At 37.1% G+C, this 26,586-nt stretch overlaps 1 protein-coding gene across 7 annotated transcripts in view; it reads right to left on the bottom strand.

Annotated features, from left to right (window-relative positions):
- LOC145687951 (uncharacterized) overlaps nt 1-26,586 on the bottom strand; it is an 87,882-nt gene that overhangs the window by 57,852 nt on the left and 3,444 nt on the right. For all 7 annotated transcript variants that reach the window (XR_014131820.1, XR_014131819.1, XM_081761546.1 and 4 more), the window contains exons 2-5: nt 24,443-24,495; nt 19,078-19,183; nt 14,901-15,060; nt 2,432-2,590 (exon numbers count right to left, since the gene is read on the bottom strand). Coding sequence is in view for 5 of the 7 variants with exons in the window: in XM_081761546.1 (XP_081617672.1) it covers nt 2,432-2,590; nt 14,901-15,060; nt 19,078-19,183; nt 24,443-24,495 (478 nt within the window). In the remaining 2 variants the exon portion in view is untranslated. The remainder of the gene's footprint in view (nt 1-2,431; nt 2,591-14,900; nt 15,061-19,077; nt 19,184-24,442; nt 24,496-26,586) is intronic.

Raw genomic sequence — 26,586 nt, 5'->3', positions numbered from 1 at the left:
CTGCTCGAGACATGCACAGTACGACCACAACAGGACGGTGGTTGCTCCATGATTTGGTGAACTTTCACATGGTCCTCCATGGACTCAGTAATGTGTGCAGAGGGCACCATATGACGGCTTCTAGCTATGCAGCAGGTCATTGATGATCATGTACACCCATTGATGTGGATCTTGTTTCCAGCTGACAATGATATCTTTCAGCAGGACATCGTTCCTTGAAACTAGATCCACGTTGTGCTGCAGTGGTTCAAAGAGCACAATGGTGAATTTCTATGCTGGAATGGCCCCCAAAATTCATCAGATCTTAGCCCAGTTGAACATCTTTGGGATGTCACTGAACGTTAGATCCGAACTTATCAACCCGTTCCGAGAAATTTCTAGCAATTAAGCGACTTATGTATACAGATGTGGTGTGCCATGCCTCTAGCCACCTACCAAAGCCTCATTGCCTCCATGAAAAAAATATGTGGCAATAAGGACCAGGCAGCAGCACCAATGTGGCTTTATCCGTGTGTTCATTTGAATGCAGTCCTGCTGCAACATTATAACCTGCATATATGATGTAACACGTGTCTATAAACATTAGGCAACATGAACTTCATAAGACCACTTCTTTCAATACATATGGATTACCATAAAAATCTTTCAAATGTGTGAACATTCATTAGAATATTACAATTTTCTACAGTAATACTAATTAAACTCGAAGTATACGTGACTTGACTCGACCTATTATGCCGCGCAGAAATAAAGACCTGTCTGCTATATGCTGGTGTCACGTTATTATTGTGGAGTGATAGTTAGAATAGAGTTCGTGGAATTTAACTAGACCAAGAATCTTGAGACAAACAGAAATGTCTCATGTATGCTGTTTCTGCGTTACTGTTGTGGAAGAAATTAGAAACTATTAGAATTATTCTCTTTACAAAGAGTTCGTGAGATGTAACCAGACCCAGTTGCCTTGAAAACGACAGAGTTGCCTGCCATAAGCTATATTATTGTGGAGTGACTTGCAAACGTTGGAATTCATGTATTTAATTCAAGTTCGCGAGATTTGACTAGACTCAAAACAACAAAGTTCTCTATACGTTGTTGGTACGTACAAAGTGGTAAGAATTCTGATAAACCTCAGCATATTCACTCGCTAATCTTTGTAACCATCTACATACATACAACTCACAAGGATAGCAGGTGAGCTCGCCTCGAAGGTGAACTAATTGAGCTGTATAATAAATTGCAAAATAAAAACTAAGCTCGGTTTTTGAGAAAATCGCTGTCAAACATTTTCCACAGATTTCCAAAACTAGACTTCGTAGATAAATTTTTAACACTGCATAATGAAACAGTTCTAGCTATTGAGAATCACAGCAAATTTCATTCCTATCCATTTGACGGTTAATGAAATAAATGAACCTGAAATTTATGTAGACTATGTTTGGGAACAAGTTGATATATTATTAACTGATGCTCATATAAGGGTCAGAAAGATGGACACTACTTAAATGAGGCTGGTATTTCAAAGAAAATGTTCCATATCAAGTAGATGGCGCATACTTCGAGTAATGTGCACTGAAGACTAGTAGATGCCGCTTCGCTGCCCGACTCCACCTGATGTCGATTTTATTGAACTAGTTTTGCTTCCACGATACATTGGACTCAGACACTACGCGATCATTAAAGCTGGTTACGAAGCACATGTCATATTCCGTTCAAATCAATGTTACATTCAGATTTAATTTGGCTATATAAAAATTGTTAACTACAATACCATTGCATTCATCTAATATTCATGGTGCGAAGCCAAATATTGTTTCTTTTGTTTTTTCTAACCAGACCAAAAACGGTTTTCATTACCAAGAAAATCATGTTGAATAAAACAGTTTGAGAATCTGATAATAAATCAAGTGTTTGTTTCCAACAAAAGTTTTGAGTTTATTTATTTCGCTAACCATCAGAAGGATAGCAATGAATTTTGCTGATTCGCAATAGCTACAACTGCTTGATTATGTAGGTTGGAAATTTCTCTACGAAATCTAGTTTTCGAAATTTGTGAAAAATATTTGAAAGTGATTTTCTTAATAAAAAAAAAATAAATAAAAAATAAAATAAAAATCGAGATGACTTTTTCTGTTATAAGATGTTATACACCTCAATTGAGTGTACGAATTAGTTAGACTTGCTTCGTAGTGATCTAATCTACTGTCCTTATACGCATTAATATTTCCCACCTAACCAAAATATTTAATTTCGTAGCCCAGCTACCAACTGAAGAAAGATATAAAACAGGAGCAGTCACAAGTTAATCAGACTAGCACGTAAACGTGTGATCTTGCAGAAACTTCTATGTAGGCCAATTACGTGTTTGAGCAAGAAGTGGGTCAAGTGAAATCTCGCAGACTCTAGAAAGAAGTCACTTGATCAGAAACTGTACCTCTTCGTCTTCCTCTTCTTCCTCCTCCTCTTCAACTGGTTTCGGTTGGTTATTCACCTTCGGTTTGATTTCCACAGGAACTACTTTCTTAGACTCGGATCCACTGTCTTCATCTTCCCTTCGACAGCCAGCACGAAATTTCTTCTTTTTGCGACCAAACTGAAAGTATACAACAAATATTAATTACGTTACTTACATGCAAACTCAAGTAGTTTTTATTTATTTATTAGCTGAATATACCCATCCTTCGCACGGGGACTGTATTTGGAAGTCAACGCCTGTGGGAGTATCACCATTGATCTCAGCGTCCGCGAAAACTATGGATTTGATACTAATATCGGTCATTTTGGGCTATTTTTTACATGTCTCGGTTTCCCCCCCCCCCCCCGCATGCAATTGTAACTGAATTTGCAAGTCATCGGTAATGGAAGTGTCACCATTGATTTCAGTGACCGCGAAAACTATGAATTCAACACTAATATCGGTCATCTTCTACTACTTTTACATGTCCCGGTAAACACCCCCCTGAGACCCCCCCTTGTTCGAATTTTGACAAAAATGTTTAACTCTGGTCTGGAGCCTGGACCAAGGTATTCGTGACTAAAATTTGGTAACTCACGGTCAATTTGGCTGGTTCCCAAGCCGGTTCCGGTAAACGCCCCCCCCCCCTGAGACCCCCTGGTTCGAAATTTGAAAAAAAAAAAAGCTTCGTCTTGATCTAGGGACTGGACCAAGGAATCCCTGACCAAATTTTGGTAACTCTCGGTCCACTCATCTGGTCCCGCACACAGACAGACAGACAGACAGATAGACAAACACACAAATAAACTCTCTATTTTATTTATATTAGATTAGATTACTTCATCTACAAAAATACTTCTTTTTTTTTTTAAAAAAAAAGAAAAACCTATCACTTTAAGCTTCTAAACAAGAAATAAATTCCTATTTTTGATTCGATGCTGTTTCTACTAAACCTATTGAGAACATATTTAAAACATGGTAATTAAAACGAAATCATTAAGTTTTACGTCCCATGGTTATGCCGGCTAGGCTAAAGGAGACGGTGATGATGAGAGATGAATGAAATCGTGGAATGAAGAAAGCGGGAGAACCCCGAGAAAACCTACGCACACGGTGTTTGTCCACCACAAAGTTCACTTGGCGCGAGCTGGGATTGAACCAAGAAACCCATGCACCAGAGGTGAACGCTCTACCTGAGCCACCGCGGCCCCACGAATTTCTAAAATTCAGACTCATAGTTTGTATCTTGTGGAGTAATACTTTTGAGAAACAGATCCCAGGTCTTTTTAATGGTGTTAAAATTATGACAATAATGTTTCTACTGTTATTCGAATATTCGTTTTCAATACTGGAACAATTATGCGTTATTCGAACAGTGAATTATTCGAGTTTTAATGGGTTCAAAATTGTTCATCACTAAAATTTAAAATAATAAAAAATAACAAAAATTTGATTCTCTTAAAAAAACTGAATTGGAAAACCTGTTACCAATATGTCCGTGAACCTGGCCCCACCCACATCGGCACTAATTTTAAAACATATGCCAAAAATTAGTGCCCAATTAGTGCTGACGACCTGTAATGTTAAAAAAATTTGTGCCGTTACACAGACTTCAAAAAACAAAAAAGATTCTGGGTGGGGCTAGGTTCACGCTAGCCCCACCCACTCAACCGATCGAGATGAAACCTATACCCAAGGTTAGTGTTAAATTAGTGCTGTCGATACCACATAAAAAGAAAATTAGTGCTATTATCAGAAGGCCAAAATATATTCGAAAATGTTCAATGGCGGCATCATCAAAGAAAACCAAAGATCCCTCATTTTTATGATAAGTTATATAGCACGAATCTTCTTTCTATGCAGTATCGTCAGCACTAATTTAGCACTAATTTTTGGCATAGTTTACAAAATTACTGTTCCATTATTAAAAGTGGGTGGGGCTGTCTTCACGTGAACCTGGCCCCACCCACAGCGGCACTAATTTTAAAAAATATGACAAAAGTTAGGGCCGAATTAGTGCTGACGACCTGTAATGTTACAAAAAATTAGTGCTGTTACACAAACGTCAAAAAACTAAAAAGAAGTGGGTGGGGCTAGCGTGAACCTAGCCCCACCCACTCAACCGATTGAGATGAAACCTATACACAATGTTAGTGTTAAATTAGTGCTGTCGATACCGCATAAAAAGAAAATTAGTGCCACTATCAGTAGGCCAAATAATTCGAAAATCTAATATGGCGGCATCATCAAAGGAAACTATCGATCCTCATTTTTATCATACTATACATAGCACTAATTTTCTTTCTATGCGGCATCGTCAGCACTAATATAGCACTAATTTTTGGCATGGTTTTCAAAATTAGTGCTGTTACACAAACGTCAAAAAACCAAGAATATGTGGGTGGGGCTAGCGTGAACCTGGCCCCACCCACTCAACCGATTGAGATGAAACCTATACACAATGTTAGTGTTAAATTAGTGCTGTCGATACCGCATAAAAAGAAAATTAGTGCCACTATCAGTAGGCCAAATAATTCGAAAATCTAATATGGCGGCATCATCAAAGGAAACAATCGATCCTCATTTTTATCATACTATACATAGCACTAATTTTCTTTCTATGTGGCATCGTCAGCACTAATATAGCACTAATTTTTGGCATGGTTTTCAAAATTAGTGCTGTTACACAAACGTCAAAAAACTAAAAAGAAGTGGGTGGGGCTAGCGTGAACCTAGCCCCACCCACTCAACCGATTGAGATGAAACCTATACACAATGTTAGTGTTAAATTAGTGCTGTCGATACCGCATAAAAAGAAAATTAGTGCCACTATCAGTAGGCCAAATAATTCGAAAATCTAATATGGCGGCATCATCAAAGAAAACAATCGATCATCATTTTTTTCATACTATACATAGCACTAATTTTCTTTCTATGCGGCATCATCAGCACTAATATAGCACTAATTTTTGGCATGGTTTTCAAAATTAGTGCTGTTACACAAACGTCAAAAAACCAAGAATATGTGGGTGGGGCTAGCGTGAATCTGGCCCCACCCACTCCACCGATTGAGATGAAACCTATACACAATGTTAGTGTTAAATTAGTGCTGTCGATACCGCATAAAAAGAAAATTAGTGCCACTATCAGTAGGCCAAATAATTCGAAAATCTAATATGGCGGCATCATCAAAGGAAACAATCGATCCTCATTTTTTTCATACTATACACAGCACTAATTTTCTTTCTATGTGTCATCGTCAGCACTAATATAGCACTAATTTTTGGCATGGTTTTCAAAATTAGTGCTGTTACACAAACGTCAAAAAACTAAAAAGAAGTGGGTGGGGCTAGCGTGAACCTAGCCCCACCCACTCAACCGATTGAGATGAAACCTATACACAATGTTAGTGTTAAATTAGTGCTGTCGATACCGCATAAAAAGAAAATTAGTGCCACTATCAGTAGGCCAAATAATTCGAAAATCTAATATGGCGGCATCATCAAAGGAAACAATCGATCCTCATTTTTTTCATACTATACATAGCACTAATTTTCTTTCTATGTGTCATCGTCTGCACTAATATAGCACTAATTTTTGGCATGGTTTTCAAAATTAGTGCTGTTACACAAACGTCAAAAAACTAAAAAGAAGTGGGTGGGGCTAGCGTGAACCTAGCCCCACCCACTCAACCGATTGAGATGAAACCTATACACAATGTTAGTGTTAAATTAGTGCTGTCGATACCGCATAAAAAGAAAATTAGTGCCACTATCAGTAGGCCAAATAATTCGAAAATCTAACATGGCGGCATCATCAAAGGAAACAATCGATCCTCATTTTTATCATACTATACATAGCACTAATTTTCTTTCTATGCGGTATCGTCAGCACTAATTCAGCACTAATTCAGCACTAATTTTTGGCATAGTTTACAAAATCAGTGCTATTACACAAACTGCTAAAACCGCACTAAGGTTTCCTTTATTGCTTATCTGGAGGTGGTGAGTTATATGTCATGAATCTCCAATATGAAATACATGGGGATATTTTATTGTTCCAAATCCTATCACATTCGAAAGCTTTAATTATCTCTAATAGTGCAATTTTTAGTGATTCGTAAGTGCTTCGTAGTGCACCAACAACTGAAGTTAATGTTTTATTAGTATAGGTGCTACAAATAAAATAGGTTTGAACGTTAGGGTGAAGTTAGTTGTCCCACTTCAAGTACTAACTAAAAATGAGTGGCATTCGTTAGTACATCGTTAGTGCTTCAAAAAACTAACAGTTGCAATAATGTTGGACTATTAGTTTAGTTATGGCCAATTACATGTCATGAAATTCACATAAGAAATGTATGGGGAATTTTTCATTGCATTGATTCCCGCCAAATTTATATGCACTAATAATCTCTTCTAAGGAAATCGTTAATGCATTTTTAGTTCTTTGTGCACCAACACCTAATGTTAGTGTTTCGTTAGTATAGGCCGTGCGTGAACCTTGCGCCCCCACTTCAAGTACTAACGTAAATATTAGTACCATTCCTTAGTGCATCTTTAGTGGTTGTATGAAACACTAACAATTTCGTTAGTGCTTCACTGTTAGTGTATTTATGTCCAATTACATGTCAGAGAACACAGATAAGAAATGTACGGTATGTTGAATTTTTCATTGCGTCAAATTTCCGCCAAATTCAAAAGCACTAATGATCTCCTCTAGTGCAATCGTAAGTGCATCATTAGTGCTTCTTAGTGCAGCAACCACTAACGCTAGTGCTTCATTCGTGTAGGTGCTAAAAGTAAAATATCTTTCGAGGTTTGGTTGAACTCCCCCTCGAAAAAATTAGTGATATTCATTAGTATATCGATAGTGCTTCCATTAAACACTAACAGCTTGTATGGAATTTGATGTTTCTGAAGTTGGCCCTTCAATAAAAATCTTCAATAAATCACAATATATGGTAGCACTAACGTTAATGCTTAGTACGTTTAAATGCACTAACAATGCTATAACGATTCACGTTAACCCCATGTTTCTACATCAATTTGTATAGATATGGATATTTCTGGAGTTGTCCCCCAACCAAAAATCTCCAATAACTCGTAAACTCTGATACCACTAACGTTAGTGCTTAATGCGTTTAGGCGCACTAACGATGCACTAAGGATTGCCATTAACCCCAAATTTCTACGTCAATTTATATGGAATTTGATATTTTTGAAGTTGGCCCCCACCAAAAATCTTCACTAACTCGTAAACTCTGATATCGCTAACGTTAGTGCTTAGTGCGTTTAGTGGATAATGATGCACTAACAATTGCTACGTTTGTTGTAATTTGGAAGGTGGGAGCCAAACTTCAGACACGTCGCATTGAAAGAATATTAGTGCTATGTATAAACGTGCTTGTAGTTGGCTCCCATCTCTTCCAAATTACACCAAACGTCACACAGTTGTTAGTGCACTTAAACGCTTTAAGCACAAAGGGTAGTGCTATCTGAGTTTACGAGTAATTCAAGATTTTTGGTGAGGGGCGAACTTCAGAAATATCAGATTCCATACAAATTTATGTAGAAACATGGAGTTAAAGGCAGTCTTTAGTGCACTTAAACGCACTAAGCACTAACGTTAGTGCCATCATATTTTGTGATTTATTGAATACTTTTGGTATTGGGGCTGCTTCAGAAATATCAAAATCCGTACAAATGGACGTAGAAACATGGGGTTAACGGCAATCACTAATCCATCTTTAGTGGGGAGAATAACTACATATGAAGTTAGCCCCTACCAAAAATCTTCAATATCTCGTAAATTGTGATTGCACTAACGTGTACTAACGATGCACTAACGATGTACGACGTTTGTTGTAATTTGGTAGAGGTAGGGAGAGGGCAACTTCAAACTATAGAAATAAAAATATTGCTATGTATACACGTGCTTGAAGTTGGCCCCCCACCTCTCCCAAATTATACCAAACGTCGCACATCGTTAATGCATGGAAAGTGCACTTAAACGCACTAAGCACTAACGTTAGTGCTATCAGCGTTTACGAGTTACTGGAGATTTTTGGTGGGGGCAACTTCAGAAATATCCAAATCTATACAAATTGACGTAGAAACATGGAGTTAACGGCAATCGTTAGTACATCGATAGTAGATCACTTAAACGCACTAAACACTAACGTTAGTGCTATCATATTTTGGGATTTATTCAAGATTTTTGGGGGAGGCAACTTCAGAAATATCAAATTCTATATAAATTGACGTACAACCATAGGGTCAACGGTAATCACTAATGCATCGTTGTGCCCTTAAACGCACTAAGCAATAACGTTAGTGCTACCACATATTGGGATTTATTCAAGATTTTTGGTGAGGGCAACTTCAGAAATATCCAAATCTATACAAATTGACGTAGAAACATGGGCTTAATGACAAATCGTTAGTGCATTGTTAGAATACTTAAACGCACTAGGCACTAACGTTGAGTTGAGTTGATTTTGAGTTTATCGTCCCGTTCAGCAGCGAGGCTATATGAGACGTGGACCTACTGATTAACGTGGAATCCGAACCACATGAACTCCCGCCGGGAATCGAACCCGGGTCTCCAGCGCCAAAGGCGCATACGCTAACCGCTTAGCCACGGAGGAGCTCTAGGCACTAGCGTCATTGCTACCATACTTTGGTATTTCTTCAAGGCTTTCGGTGGGGACAAACTACAGAAATATCAAATTGTATACAAGCTGTTAGTGTCTTCTAGAACTAATGAATGACACTAACTTTCTCGTTAGTTCTTGAAGTGGGGAAAGTTCAAGCCAACTTCCAAATATATTTTAGTTTTAGCATCTACACTAATGAAGCACTAACGTTAGGGGTTGTTACACTAACAAGCACTAACACTGCACTAACGATTGCACTAGAAGAGGTCATGAGTGCTTTTAAATGTGGTGGAACTTTGATATACTGAGAAATTCCTCATAAATTTCTTATAAACACTAACGAAACTTTTTCTAGAAGCATTAACGATGCACTAACGAATCGCACTAATTATTTCCTAAGTGCTTATAGTAGGGCCTAAGTTCATACTATTTTCCAAAGTATTTTACATGTTGCACCTATACTAATGAAGCACTAACGTTACGTGTTGGTGCATTAAGAAGCACTAACGATGCGCTAACGAATGGCTCTAATTTTTCCGTTAGTGGTTGAAGTATCTGTAGCAGCGACAAATTGTCCCACGAAGGGTATTCCTTCTAACACCTTCATTAAGAAGAACTAACGACGTCCCTGAACATAACCTCCACATCACGCACTAACGATAAATTTAGTGTCAATCGCTAGTGCATCGTTAATGATTCTCAGTGCATTAACGCCTATCGTTAATGCTTTATTCCTATAGGAGCTACAAATAAAAACCTTTTGTGGCGCCAAGTTGACGCTGCACCTGAAATTTCAAGTACTAATGAAAAACTTAGTGTCATTCGTTAGTGCTTCCTAGTGCACCGACAACTAACGTTAGCGCTCCATTAGTGTAAGCTCTACAAGTAGAAAAACATTTGGGACCAGCGTAAATTTGGCTCCCATTTCAAGCACTAACGGAAAGTAAGTTTCATTCGTTCATGCATCGTTTGCGCTTCTACAAAACATTGTTTCGTAAATGCATAACTATTGATGTAGATATGGCTAATTACATGTCACGAAACTCCATAAGAAATCCATGGGGAAGTTTTCATTCCGTTAAATTTCCACCAAAATCAAAAGCACTGATGATCCCTTCCACCGCAATTGTTAGTGCATCGCTAGTGCTTCTTAATGCACAACAACCTACCGTTCCTGATTTATTAATGTAGGTGCTACAAGTAAATACAAAACCTTTGAAAACAGCGTTAACTTGGCAGAAATAACGAAAATATTAGTGCCGTTTTTGTCGTTTGTGTAACAGCACTAATTTTGAAAACTATGCCAAAAATTAGTGCTGAATTAGTGCTGACGATAAAGCATAAAAAGAAAATTAGTGCTATGTATAGTATGAAAAAAATGAGGATCGATTGTTTTCTTTGATGATGCCGCCATATTAGATTTTCGAATTATTTGGCCTACTGATAGTGGCACTAATTTTCTTTTTATGCGGTATCGACAGCACTAATTTAACACTAACATTGTGTATAGGTTTCATCTCAATCGGTTCAGTGGGTGGGGCCAGGTTCACGCTAGCCCCACCCACATATTCTTGGTTTTTTGACGTTTGTGTAACAGCACTAATTTTGAAAACCATGCCAAAAATTAGTGCTATATTAGTGCTGACGATGCCGCATAGAAAGAAAATTAGTCCTATGTATAGTATGATAAAAATGATGATCGATAGTTTCCTTTGATGATGCCGCCATATTAGATTTTCGAATTATTTGGCCTACTGATAGTGGCACTAATTTTCTTTTTATGCGGTATCGACAGCACTAATTTAACACTAACATTGTGTACAGGTTTCATCTCAATCGGTTGAGTGGGTGGGGCTAGGTTCACGCTAGCCCCACCCACTTCTTTTTAGTTTTTTGACGTTTGTGTAACAGCACTAATTTTGAAAACCATGCCAAAAATTAGTGCTATATTAGTGCTGACGATGACACATAGAAAGAAAATTAGTGCTATGTATAGTATGATAAAAATGAGGATCGATTGTTTCCTTTGATGATGCCGCCATGTTAGATTTTCAAATTATTTGGCCTACTGATAGTGGCACTAATTTTCTTTTTATGCGGTATCGACAGCACTAATTTAACACTAACATTGTGTATAGGTTTCATCTCAATCGGTGGAGTGGGTGGGGCCAGATTCACGCTAGCCCCACCCACATATTCTTGGTTTTTTGACGTTTGTGTAACAGCACTAATTTTGAAAACCATGCCAAAAATTAGTGCTATATTAGTGCTGACGATGCCGCATAGAAAGAAAATTAGTGCTATGTATAGTATGATAAAAATGATGATCGATAGTTTCCTTTGATGATGCCGCCATATTAGATTTTCGAATTATTTGGCCTACTGATAGTGGCACTAATTTTCTTTTTATGCGGTATCGACAGCACTAATTTAACACTAACATTGTGTACAGGTTTCATCTCAATCGGTGGAGTGGGTGGGGCTAGGTTCACGCTAGCCCCACCCACTTCTTTTTAGTTTTTTGACGTTTGTGTAACAGCACTAATTTTGAAAACCATGCCAAAAATTAGTGCTATATTAGTGCTGACGATGACACATAGAAAGAAAATTAGTGCTATGTATAGTATGATAAAAATGAGGATCGATTGTTTCCTTTGATGATGCCGCCATGTTAGATTTTCGAATTATTTGGCCTACTGATAGTGGCACTAATTTTCTTTTTATGCGGTATCGACAGCACTAATTTAACACTAACATTGTGTATAGGTTTCATCTCAATCGGTGGAGTGGGTGGGGCCAGATTCACGCTAGCCCCACCCACATATTCTTGGTTTTTTGACGTTTGTGTAACAGCACTAATTTTGAAAACCATGCCAAAAATTAGTGCTATATTAGTGCTGATGATGCCGCATAGAAAGAAAATTAGTGCTATGTATAGTATGAAAAAAATGATGATCGATAGTTTCCTTTGATGATGCCGCCTTATTAGATTTTCGAATTATTTGGCCTACTGATAGTGGCACTAATTTTCTTTTTATGCGGTATCGACAGCACTAATTTAACACTAACATTGTGTATAGGTTTCATCTCAATCGGTTGAGTGGGTGGGGCTAGGTTCACGCTAGCCCCACCCACTTCTTTTTAGTTTTTTGACGTTTGTGTAACAGCACTAATTTTGAAAACCATGCCAAAAATTAGTGCTATATTAGTGCTGACGATGCCACGTAGAAAGAAAATTAGTGCTATGTATAGTATGATAAAAATGAGGATCGATTGTTTCCTTTGATGATGCCGCCATATTAGATTTTCGAATTATTTGGCCTACTGATAGTGGCACTAATTTTCTTTTTATGCGGTATCGACAGCACTAATTTAACACTAACATTGTGTATAGGTTTCATCTCAATCGGTTGAGTGGGTGGGGCCAGGTTCACGCTAGCCCCACCCACATATTCTTGGTTTTTTGACGTTTGTGTAACAGCACTAATTTTGAAAACCATGCCAAAAATTAGTGCTATATTAGTGCTGACGATGCCGCATAGAAAGAAAATTAGTCCTATGTATAGTATGATAAAAATGATGATCGATAGTTTCCTTTGATGATGCCGCCATATTAGATTTTCGAATTATTTGGCCTACTGATAGTGGCACTAATTTTCTTTTTATGCGGTATCGACAGCACTAATTTAACACTAACATTGTGTATAGGTTTCATCTCAATCGGTTGAGTGGGTGGGGCTAGGTTCACGCTAGCCCCACCCACTTCTTTTTAGTTTTTTGACGTTTGTGTAACAGCACTAATTTTGAAAACCATGCCAAAAATTAGTGCTATATTAGTGCTGACGATGACACATAGAAAGAAAATTAGTGCTATGTATAGTATGAAAAAAATGAGGATCGATTGTTTCCTTTGATGATGCCGCCATATTAGATTTTCGAATTATTTGGCCTACTGATAGTGGCACTAATTTTCTTTTTATGCGGTATCGACAGCACTAATTTAACACTAACATTGTGTATAGGTTTCATCTCAATCGGTTGAGTGGGTGGGGCTAGGTTCACGCTAGCCCCACCCACTTCTTTTTAGTTTTTTGACGTTTGTGTAACAGCACTAATTTTGAAAACCATGCCAAAAATTAGTGCTATATTAGTGCTGACGATGCCACATAGAAAGAAAATTAGTGCTATGTATAGTATGATAAAAATGAGGATCGATTGTTTCCTTTGATGATGCCGCCATATTAGATTTTCGAATTATTTGGCCTACTGATAGTGGCACTAATTTTCTTTTTATGCGGTATCGACAGCACTAATTTAACACTAACATTGTGTATAGGTTTCATCTCAATCGGTTGAGTGGGTGGGGCCAGGTTCACGCTAGCCCCACCCACATATTCTTGGTTTTTTGACTTTTGTTTAACAGCACTAATTTTGAAAACCATGCCAAAAATTAGTGCTATATTAGTGCTGATGATGCCGCATAGGAAGAAAATTAGTGCTATGTATAGTATGATAAAAATGATGATCGATAGTTTCCTTTGATGATGCCGCCTTATTAGATTTTCGAATTATTTGGCCTACTGATAGTGGCACTAATTTTCTTTTTGTGCGGTATCGACAGCACTAATTTACCACTAACATTGTGCATAGGTTTCATCTCAATCGGTTGAGTGGGTGGGGCTAGCGTGAACCTAGCCCCACCCAAAATCGTTTTTGTTTTTTGACGTTTGTGTAACAGCACTAATTTTTTTTAACATTACAGGTCGTCAGCACTAATTCGGCCCTAACTTTTGTCATATTTTTTAAAATTAGTGCCGCTGTGGGTGGGGCCAGGTTCACGTGAAGACAGCCCCACCCACTTTTAATAATGGAACAGTAATTTTGTAAACTATGCCAAAAATTAGTGCTAAATTAGTGCTGACGATACTGCATAGAAAGAAGATTCGTGCTATATAACTTATAATAAAAATGAGGGATCTTTGGTTTTCTTTGATGATGCCGCCATTGAACATTTTCGAATATATTTTGGCCTTCTGATAATAGCACTAATTTTCTTTTTATGTGGTATCGACAGCACTAATTTAACACTAACCTTGGGTATAGGTTTCATCTCGATCGGTTGAGTGGGTGGGGCTAGCGTGAACCTAGCCCCACCCAGAATCTTTTTTGTTTTTTGAAGTCTGTGTAACGGCACAAATTTTTTTAACATTACAGGTCGTCAGCACTAATTGGGCACTAATTTTTGGCATATGTTTTAAAATTAGTGCCGATGTGGGTGGGGCCAGGTTCACGGACATGTTACCAATCCGTGAATGTGTAAAAATATAAACCGCGTTTGATTAAAACTTTTGTTATATAGGTATTCCTGTAATATATATCCAAAGCTTTTATTGCTTCAACATCCGGCAAGGAGCCGCGGTTTCTCAGTGGTAAAGCCTTCACCTCTGGTGCATAGAGTCCCTAGTTCGATCCCAGCTAGCCCCAAGCGGGCTTCATGGTGGACAAACACCGTGTTCGTGGGTTTCCCCGGGGTTCTCCCGTGTCTTCCCACTTTCTTCATTCCACCATTTCATTCATTTCCAATCATCACCATACCCTAAGATTTCATTTCATTTTTTTCAAGACCAGGCAACCAGTATTATTTGGATTTTGATTTGGAGCCCATGATTTGAAAAGATTTCAGTTAAAATGTGGGCGGAAAAACTTTGGAAAAAATGATGCATTTATTACATTCAAAGCCAGAATATAATTCTTTTGGAAGAAGATTGAACGTTCACTCTAGCTATACTTTACCTCGTCATACTCGTCATCAGATTCATCTCGTTCAATGTATTCCACAATTCCCCTGTCATTATAACCACCGCCGTAGCCTGTCCTCTCTTCCACTTCTCCGTATTTAGGGGCATTGCACATATTACACTGTTGACGCCTTGCCCAATTCACGTTGCCACACCTGAAACAAATAACTACAGTTACACCACGAAGCACTTACGAATTTCTATACACATTTATTGTACGCGAAAATAAATATAAATCATTCATTATTAACAATCACCTACCTTGGCGTAGTGAATAGTGTATAACAACTCTTATATCATACGCCCATTACATTTTAACTCATGCTGTCCTTGGACAGCCTTTTCCTTCTTATGCAACATGTAAGTGAACAGTTGTTATATCATTTCTTCAAGGATGCAATGAAAAGAAACGAAGGGGAATAATTCCTAATCGAAAACAAAAGAATGAGAGAAAATCCTTAGTTCCACAATTCTGTCCTCTAAAGAAGATAAACGGTAAATGTAAACGAATATTAATAGAAGAAACTGGAGGACTGAAACAGAAAGAAATTATGATTGTTTACATGTCGGTCTTGCTCGACTTTTGCTAGAATATTATGAACTTTTTCTGTGATTGGTCGCTCACTACGAGGAGCATCTTGCACATCGAAACTTCTAGAACGAAAACGACTAAACAATCTTTTGGCTGCGCTCCTTCGCGGCTACACGATTAACGTACGCGCCTCTGGCGTGGGAGACCCGGGAGCTCATATGGTTCAGATTAGACGTTAATCAGTAGGTCCACATCTCATATAGCCTCGCTGCTGAACAGGACGTTTAAACTCAAAATCAAGTCAATCTTTTGGCTGTTCCTTCTGATAATATATTTTGCCCATAAGTAGCACAATTATTTTTCATGGGCCTATGCAGACTTGCGTCTTTATAGAAACAAAATTGTAAAATGTAGCGCAGTTTTGCGAAAACTGACTCATCTTCATGGCGCAATACCTTACGCCCGATTATAAGAATTCTAACGCTTTTGGCGTATCTACTAAATTCAACTATTAGCTGTTATATAACGTTAGGCTTGACCCGCTACTACTCACACAGCGTGAGATTTGCAACACTAACGCCATCTCGTGACTTCCTCATTTACAGTCTACTTGATAAGAACACACGCATGGTTTACGAGATAAAGGCAATGGAAAATGCTGTCGGCGATAGCTTTGAGATAGATAAGTGGACTAATCATGGACGTAAAATCCATTAACGTCTAAAGTTTAGACGATCAGAAGTTGTATCATAATTCTGGGTCCTTAGTATTCATTTACGGGGGAATGAATATAATGTGGTTATGCTATATGTTATCTATGATTTACATAGAACGGTACGTACGCGAGAGGTGTCGTAGTCATAACAATAAACAACTTTCTTAGAAATCCATAAGAAATTCATAATACGTCGATAATTTATGAACATTCTTTTCCTGTTGAAAGAATAGAGAATTGGGGGAATGTTTTTAATGTGTATAATTTTACGTTTATTCGTGTTTGTTGAAACTTCCCAAGCACTGACTCATGACTAGGCATTGACAAAAATGAAACTAGTACAATACCTAAAGTTACTGATGTAGAGAATAGATGATTGATAGAATCCAACACAAGTAGATCAATTAGGTATGGTCCCAGCTTCAGTACTATGTCCTCTTCCTAGTGTTACGTCGCAACTACCCCGACTTCGGAAAGCGAGATGGTTTTCGTTCATGACTTACGTTGAGGTCATGAACTTTCTATACTCGTGGTGAGATCGTACATATTATAGAGAGCTGGCTTTAATGCGAGGCTGAGGAATTCAGATTTGATTTACACGTGCCCCACCCCCGTCACCAAGAAACGGTTACTCGACGGTCCTGGGCAGGGTTGCCAGTGCGTTGTCAAAAAATTCACCTAATACTCACTTAATTAAAGAGTTTATGCAATCCCTATCGATTTTTTTTTAAATTCGTCATTTACAAATTTGCATAAGCAATTACCGTATTTGGGTACATTGTGCATATTACTCCCCATCTATATTTTATAACCACCCGCGTGTGTATAGTTTGCCCTCTTACGCTGTGAAGCCATTGTCAAATGAATAATAAGCAACAAAACCGCAACCACAACAACACTCAACAAATAACCAACTCTCACACTCTTCAGAATGACATTCACGTAACAATTTTCTACCCCTGGCAAAGCTGACATATAGAAGGAGGGTAAGGGTGTCGCAAGAGTCAGGCAGAAAAATTGTTGAAAATTTTCCCCCTCTACCTCAGCCCCCGCTGGTAAACAAGGTAGCTCCCTATAATACGTGTACCTATGAACATACTTCTCTCATCATATTTGCCAATGCACAAACGTACATAATGACTTCAGTGCTTGGAAACAATGTCGAAGACAGAATTACATAGCAGATTTTACAGATAAAGAATTCATTAATTGACCAAAATTGGGTTTTGAAATGTCGAAAGTTTCCTTTCATTGTTCTTTGGAAGTCATCTGAAGAGAAATGAACTAAAAAATACAATCACTGACAAAAGTTTAATAACTAAGGTGAATAGCGTCCATGACAATAAGATAACCCACTTGATTTTGATTTTCTGAATATCTAAATTCTTTGTATGAAATTTAATCGTCGATATAACGTCGACTCATGAAGTTCTCACTCTTTACTCTCACCAACGATGCGTTTTGTAACGATAAAACAGAAGCATTTCAACCTCCGCCTATTAAAACTAGGTTTTATTTTACATCTTGTATACTGGCCTTGGGGTCTGTCTTTTATTTAAATATATTGTTAATAGTTATCACGGAAGGAGTCATAATATCTCTTCCTGTTCTATTTTCTAAAAGACTATAAAGGAAATTACGTGTAACTAAAGAGCCCTGATTTGCTGCGAAGTTATTGACGCATGTGCTTTTGCAAAATAAACAATTCATTAAAACGTTTATTAAAATAAATAAATAAATAAAATTAACACACTCATGAGTGATAATAACGAGACAGTAGTTACTTAATAAGATAATCAAATGTAGTGAATGAAACATTGGAAGTATTGACGTATACGCATACACTATGATACGATTACCTCATGGCGCAAGTTCAACTGTGTATATGTAGGTTTTATTTTCAAGTCATAAACATGGCTGATTCTTGATTTCTATGGTGAAAGTACAATGGTAAAAAACCAAGGGAGGTTTTACATTCTAATGAAAAGCACCTAGGCTAAATGTATTGATCACTATAATCATTAATTGATTAGAAAACTTTAAGAAAGCAACAGCATCTTTGTTGTTTTCTCAAACACTACTACCGTATTTACGCGAATCTGAAACGTCCTCAAATGTAAGACGCACCCCTAATTTTTGAAGGAAAAATTGGGGAGGGAGGGGGAAATTCCTCGAATGTAAAAAGCTCCCTTGACGAAAATGAAAAAAAAAAAAATCACTGCGTTGATTTTGATGAAAAAAATAAATAAAACATGAGAAAATAAATAAACATTGAACTTACTGCTTGAATTTACGGTATATTCATGTGCATACGGTACAACACTTGCTTGCGTCAGTTCTATAGCAATCCATTATCGATATCATATTATACCAGTATGTACACACACACAAACAAACCAGCAATTATTTAAACTTCATTCTTTTCTTCTGTTTTGCACTCACACTCGGAAAAACAGCACTGACACGTTAGTGCTCATCATCTGTTTCCTCATCGGCATCACTATCTTTTCGAATTTTTCCAGTTTTGATGGCCAAATACACACAAAATACACATTCTTTACAGAATCGTGACTAACGGGATTAGCATTTTTTGGCAAAACTCTATCTAATCTGGCCTACATTTGCATAACTCAAATCTAAGACGCAGCTTGATTTTGGAAGCAAAAAAAATCGACAACAAAGTGCGTCATAAAATCGCGTAAATACGGTAGTTTCTACACTGCATATTATATACTGATGTAGAATATTTACTTATATTTTCTCCTTCCTCTGTATACAGGGGAGTAAGAGTATACACAAATATTTCTAATATTCGTTTAAAAGTACGAGGGTACTGAGAATAGTTTTAGGTCAACTATATTAAACGAAAGAAAAGAAACTTTATGAAATGTTAAAATGGAATGAAATCAGGCGGTAGGAACTTACTTATTACACTGCCAATCATCTGCACTGAACAATCCTCGACTCTTTTCAGCTGCTGCCTTTCCGATTTCTTGACCAAGCTTCTTTTTCTTTGGAGCTTCGCCTTTGTCTGGAAAGAGAAGCAAAAGCATACTTCGATATTTGTGCCTATAGGCGAATTAAATATTATACCTTTACATCACAAACAGCATTCTAACTATATAGAAAAGAAAGAAAACAAAACTTCAATTAGCATTTTAATACCAGGGAACATTTCAAGCTCGTCAATGGATATTTCCCACATTTTTTTTTCTTTTTATTATTTTAAGTATACCATACAAGCTATAGTGCTAATGTTAAAAAAAAAAAAAAAAAAAAAGTCTACGTTCCGCAACAATGCTAAAAGTGCACACGATTTTCATAGTGAGAGTAAAAATACTCGGAAATACTCGGAATGTCTGTTTGAAGATACACAGACCATTTGTTTTTAAACAGTTAGTGGTTTGGCTGTCATCTGTAGTCAGAAAGACAAGAAAACGAAGACGGAAAACGAACCACCTGCCCCTGTGCAAAATATGGTTGTCGAATTCTGATTTTTGCTTTTGAGAAAGTGTATCCAGCACATCTCTACCCTAGTACGTCCATTCCTTTTATTTTCCCTGATGTTTTTACTTTCCTTTCTCCTGTTTCTATCCTCCGTGATCAAGACTCCAGGGGAATGTCGAAAACTCGGAAGTGATATTCAGGAAACACATAAACCTTTAGGTAGAATGATAATTCGAATTCCTGAGTGTGTCATTAGAATACTCTGAAACAGCTTTTCTTGTTCTAATAATTACGTTAAGTTCCACATCCATCTTAGCATAGTTCGTAAGAAGGTAGCAATTCCAGCCACTAAAAATTAAGTTGGCACCTTCAACTAAGAGAACACATGAAAGGTATTATTTCTGGTTATGTAAGCTAGAATTTGATATCTCTTAATTCACGCATAGCCTCTTGAGCCTTCTCGTGTGTGCCTTTGGCCCTGGCATTTGACTCCTTCGGGAAACCCAGGTTACATACCCGGTGGTTGCTCATGTGGTTTGGACTCCACAACGGTTTGCAAGTTAACGTATCCTTTAGCTTCGGTGCTGAAAGGGACGTTAAAACTCTAACCCAATCACTCAACCAACATAGCTTCAAAGGGTCAGTCCATATATAATCACCTAAATTAGAAAAAAATCCCCAGTCGACCATTTGGAATTTTGATGAAATTTGACACACAGGTACCTACATCCCTCGTAACAAAGCCAGTAAGTTTTTATTTTCCTGTCGCTACCAGTTCCTGAGAAATCGATTAAGAAGTGAGGCAGTCCGCATCGTGACTTGCTGAACACGCTGATTTTTGTAAGTTTGCAATGAGCAAGAACTCGGTTACCAATTACCTTATATGGATGAAACTTTTTCTGCAAAAAATATATGCATCGTTGTATTGAAGTAATATGTTGAAAGCGGCATGACCATTTTATATTCGGATATATAAAATGTCAAAATCAGCATTTTTTACATCACCGTTTATAAAGCTCATTTTTTAACGTGTCACAGATATCCGAGATAAAACAACAAATGCCTGTGTTTATGTAGTACCTTACATGGTAGTGAACTATATGCACCAATAATGCAGAGCTGTTTACACTTTATTTACAGGATTTATGGGAGATTAAAGTTGGTATCATTGTAAAAAAAACAAACTTTTTGCTTATTTTCACAGCCCTATTTAACTATGTTGACAGTTGAATATGAGTGTGATATTTTGGATGAACATTTCTACTTATGTAGCAAACAATTTATGTGAACTTCAAAACCCTGACGTATTTCCTTCCATTGTAAATCATCGCTTTTGTCAACAGGTGTCGGTAGTCTTTCAGGTTCAGAACGGATATGGAGAATGAGAGTAATTAGAGAGATTCTCAACAGATGGTAATGCTAGAGCCTGGTTGATTACACACATCTTATACCAGGCCACTAGATGGAATTAGTATATGATTATCACTCAAGTAACCATTTGCATTTGTGAACCACATCAGAGAACTGGAACCTTGTAGTTTAGGTGTTAGGAATGGTGACAAGTGCCACAAATTAAACCGTTTTGATGATCACTTACTTGAAGGTGATGACTGTGTTAAATTTAAAAACTGGGTTCACACAGACCGGTTGACATTACAAACCCTACAGCTCTCTGTGAATGAGTTTTGTGACATACTGGCTCAGGGAATTGATAGTCTTAGACAGCACCATTATATAGCCAAGGCTCAAGCTGCATACCTGAGTAACATAAATACTTCACTTCAAAAAACAGAGCTAATTGTTTTACTGGATTTTGCCGAAAATTACACATTCGTTATACAGGACGAGGTTCAGGGGTACCATTGGGAGAAATCCCAGGCAACTGTGAATCCTTTCGTGGTGTACTATAATGATAGTGGAACCCTGCAATGTATAAATTTCTGTTGCATATAAGACAGTTTGCAGCATAATGCTACTACTGTCTGTATATTCCTAAGGCATTTCATGACACACCTGACACAAATCATTCAAGATAGGCAGATTGATAAGATAATTTTCTTCAGTGATGGTGCTGGATCACAATACAAAAATTACAAGAACATTTACAATGTATGTCAGCACGAAACTGTCATCGGAATCAAAGCAGAATGGCACTATTTTGCAACATCCCACGGTAAAAGCCCATGTGATGGTGTAGGAGCAACTACAAAAACATTGACAGCCAGAGCCAGCCTTCAGTCACCTACAACACCAATTGTTACTGCACAGGGGATGTACGAATGTGCTGACAGCAACATCAAAGGTATACACTATTTTTATGTATCTGCTGAAGATATCTCGAAGGAAAGTGAATGCATAGAAAAGCAATACACAAACTTGAAGACCATTCCTTGAACTCGCTCTCATCATGTAATTATACCAACTGAGGAAACACAGTCCTTATAAAGATAATTTCTGCAGACGAGTTTGGTACCACAGTGTGTCTGGTGGAAGCATGAGAAGAATGGCAACATAAGCTTCACAGTGGTGTGTACGTTGCATGCATGTATGACAGTAGGTGGTACGTTGGTATGGTCAACGAAGTGTTATGTGAAAATAAAGATGTATGTGTGAATTTCATGGTACCAGCTGAGTCTTCTGTGCTGTCATGGCCACTGCGGAAAGATGAAGACTGGATACCATTCCATGATGTTATTTGTAACCTGAAAGTACCTTTATTACAAGGTAGCAGTGGACCAACATATAGACTGGATGATAATAGTTACCAAAAAGTATTAGCATGTCTTAAAAAGTAAATAAAGATATGTTGTTTTGCGAAGTGTTCATATAAGTGTCCACAATTTGAAATCATTTGTTTCACAACATGCACGAATCATTTGGTTACGTAACCTATTTCATAGGTTTATTATGTTCCTTTTCACTTTGTGTGCATGTTTTTTCTTTATTTATTTGAACGCTCAATTTCTTATTACTAATACTGGACTGTAATTTTGACCCACAGAACTGTACTATTTTGTAACAATTGATTTCTGTCCATAGCTGGTTGTTTCTTTTTACACTTTTACAATATATGCTGTCAAGTGCACAATCAGTGTAAATGATTTCACCTAGCGCACGCACTTCTTTACTTCCATTTTCCATATCCGTTCTGAACCTGAAAGACTACCGACACCTGTTGACAAAAGCGATGATTTACAATGGAAGGAAATACGTCAGAGTTTTGAAGTTCACATAAATTGTTTGCTACATAAGTAGAAATGTTCATCCAAAATATCACACTCATATTCAACTGTCAACATAGTTAAATAGGGCTGTGAAAATAAGCAAAAAGTTTGTTTTTTTACAATGATACCAACTTTAATCTCCCATAAATCCTGTAAATAAAGTGTAAACAGCTCTGCATTACTGGTGCATATAGTTCACTACCATGTAAGGTACTGCACATAAACACAGGCATTTGTTGTTTTATCTAGGAAATCCCACTCCTATCCCACAACAGCACGTTAAAAAATGAGCTTTATAAACAGTGATGTAAAAAAAATGCTGATTTTGACATTTTACATATCCGAATATAAAATGGTCATGCCACTTTCAACATATTACTTCAATACAACGATGCATACATTTTTTTTGCAGAAAAAGTTTCATCCATATAAGGTAATTGGTAACCGAGTTCTTGCTCATTGCAAACTTACAAAAATCAGCGTGTTCAGCAAGTCACGATGCGGACTGCCTCACTTCTTAGTCGATTTCTCAGGAACTGGTAGCGATAGGAAAATAAAACATTACAGACTTTCTTATGAGGGATGTAGGTATTTGTGTGCCAAATTTCATCAAAATCCCAGATGGTGACCTGGGGAGTGTTCGACGATTTATAATGGAATGACCCCAAAGTCGCTTAACAGTTCAACCGCACTCCTTCGCGTATTAGCAGAATTTGATTTCTGGTACAAGTACAGTTTATTGGTCATGCACAAAACATCAGACGTTGAACTAAAACTATATTATCTCACAAGAATTTTAGGAAGCATCAAAAGATTGTGATCTTGACCAATAATTAGTTTTTGGATCTGGGACCACAAAATTTTTGAACGGCCCCTAAATCGAGTTTTCGTATTTTCTACGGAATAAGTACATCATACTGAGTTAAGCGGCAGTTTGGGTTTGGTTACACTATATATATTTATCCAGATATAAGGCCTACAAGAAAATTTTTGATTGGAATATATTGGATTTTTTAATCCAACAAGGATAATAATCACCAAGAAGCTGGTTCTCAAAGTGAAAATGAAACTCCTATCCCACAACAGCTACCGTTCAATTACCTATTTGTACTGTCTTAGTCGGCATATGAGTTACTTATAGAAAGTAAGAAACACTTACTTAATCTCATAAGACTCATTTCCATGTTTCCTGAAGTAATATAATATGTATAAACTTTATAGCAGCAAACAAAACTTTAAGTAAATTTTAGACACTTAGATCAAATTATTTTCTAAGCTATATTTTTCATTTTAATACGTTTTCACGAATATATATACATCCAAAAATTCTCGAAAATAGAATACGTAATGTAGGTAGTAATCTTCACTGTCGGATGAAGAAAAAACGAATTGTTTTTTTGAAATATCAAGACATTTTAACACACTTTCTGGCTTCGAGGAACATTGAGGTGAGTGTGATAGATTTAAATACGTAAAATGACTACTTCTCAACAAAGTTCATACAAGAACATGCATTTAACAATAAACTCCTCAAAAGCGTATAACACAAATATCATCTGAAAATTCGCATTAACACTAAAGTGAAAGACGATATCATGTAATATTAATTTGAGACTTACCTTTTCCGCACCGGTTGCACGAGTTTCTCCGAGCAAAATTCACATTCCCGCATCTACAAAAAAAGGTGTAAGTGCCTTAGTATGTGCATAAACACATTATTTCAACTATATGTTAAATGCTATAAAATTCTATGAAATCGCTACATTGCAAGTAAAGAGAAAGAAAATTAAAAAATTGAAAAAAAAAAAAAAAATCTGCATCTAGTACATAATGAATTCATCATCACATTTAGTTGGAGAAATCTGTGACGAATTAAGCAGTTTTAGCTTCAGATTTTACACAGATGAAGACAATAGCGGGTTGACGAAACCATCTGTATTTTCTACAAGAATTTTCACGAACGCTTACTAAATATGAGTATCTAATTAATGAGCCCAAAGGTATATTTAAGTCATAATTACTCTGCATAGTATAAATTGAACTTTTTACAATCAATGGGAATCAGAGATAACACGTTCACATGTAATCGTGGTAAACTATTAATTATTCTTCTGTTAAAGGGTGTGACTGGGCGAAATATATGACACAAATAAAATCTGAGAAAGTATATGTTAGCCACTTTACAAAATTTATGATATATATATATATGATGTACATAATCAGGTTAATTACCACGTGATATTAAAAACTTAGGTGACTTTGCCTCAGGTTTACAAGAATAAGACACTATTTTTCCAACGTTATTATCAAAGATAGTGAAACAAAGTTAATTTTTTTTAAGCAATTGAGTCTCTGGCCGTCCAATAGTTATTTAATTGTGTATACTAGACGATCTTACCACTCTTCAGCGAGTTCCGTTGACCTTCTACTTTGTTATGATGTGATGGCACCAACAATGAGTCTTCAATAATGTGTCACTTGGACTTTGCATCCGTCCCGTATGTTCGCCTTCAATATGCATCCATTTCCGCAAGTTATCGCTACACGTTCATAAGATAATTATCCTTCAGTTTGATTGAATCTCAATTTCGTCACTCTGATATTACATATATAATCATGGAAACCATCTTTCTTTTGCATTGTTCACGGTCATGGTAATTCACGATAGTCACTGTCAATTATGGTAGCAACTTCATCGTCTTGTTATTAATCTAACCTATCTAATCTAAATAAAATAGAGTTTGTCTGTCTAATCTAATCTAAATAGTGTTTGTCTGTCTGTCTGTGTGCGGCCTGGGGACCAGACGAGTGGACCGAGAGTTACCAAATTTTGGTCAGGGGTACTTTGGTTTAGGCACCAGATCAAGACGAAGCGTTTTTTTTTTTTTCAAAATTCGAACAAGTGAGTGTCTCGGGGGGCCGTTTACCGGGACATGTAAAAGTACTAGAAAATGACCGATATTAGTGTCGAATTCATAGTTTTCACGGTCGGTGAGATCAATGGTGACACTTTCATTAGCGATGATTGCCAAATACAGTCCCCATGCGAAGTATGGGTATATTCAGCTAGTTAATAATATTGATGCACTATCCCTAGCACGGTTGCCTTTTCGCAGGCCACTCGCATCTTCACTGATCTCGATCCTTTTACGTTCTCTGTTCCTACTATTATTTTTTAAACATATAGAAGACTCTCTCCTAAAGCAATCTCACCTTTGTTTTTATTGGTTGATCCTTATTTCTAATATTTTAAAATAAAGGGTAGAAAGATGAAGCAAACGGAGAACGTGTTGGTGTGGATAAGTGGCGCCTGAAACATTCTCTTAGTGGAAAGATGACGAAAAAGCTCTGCGAATACAGAGGGGAGCTGGGATGTGCATTTTCTCTCTTTTAACACTCACGAAAGAACAGGATAGAGAAGTGAGCATGTGATTCCAGGGAATGGCTATGACCAAATCTCTTATTTAACAAAATAGAATACAAAGAATAAATAAATGGATGTCATATATAATGATCAAAAATTAAATACGTGCACCATCACAAGGGAAAAAATATGATTCATTTCCATATGAGCTAGTGTACTTCATGAAGCCGGGATGGCCCCACCAGCAAATAACATAAAACTTTTTTTTTTGTTTGTTTGTGTGAACTTAAAATCTTTCGTATTTTTCTAGGTATCCAAAAAACAAAGTCAAACAAGATTAAATTGCAGGGTCATAACCATAGAGGGCTTCACTTGGTCAGATGATTTACATTTGTTAGG

Source organism: Thermobia domestica, chromosome 6, assembly GCF_964235325.1.
Source record: "Thermobia domestica chromosome 6, izTheDome1.hap1.1, whole genome shotgun sequence".
Taxonomy (NCBI): domain Eukaryota; kingdom Metazoa; phylum Arthropoda; class Insecta; order Zygentoma; family Lepismatidae; genus Thermobia; species Thermobia domestica.
This window is presented reverse-complemented; position numbering and strand designations above follow the sequence as displayed.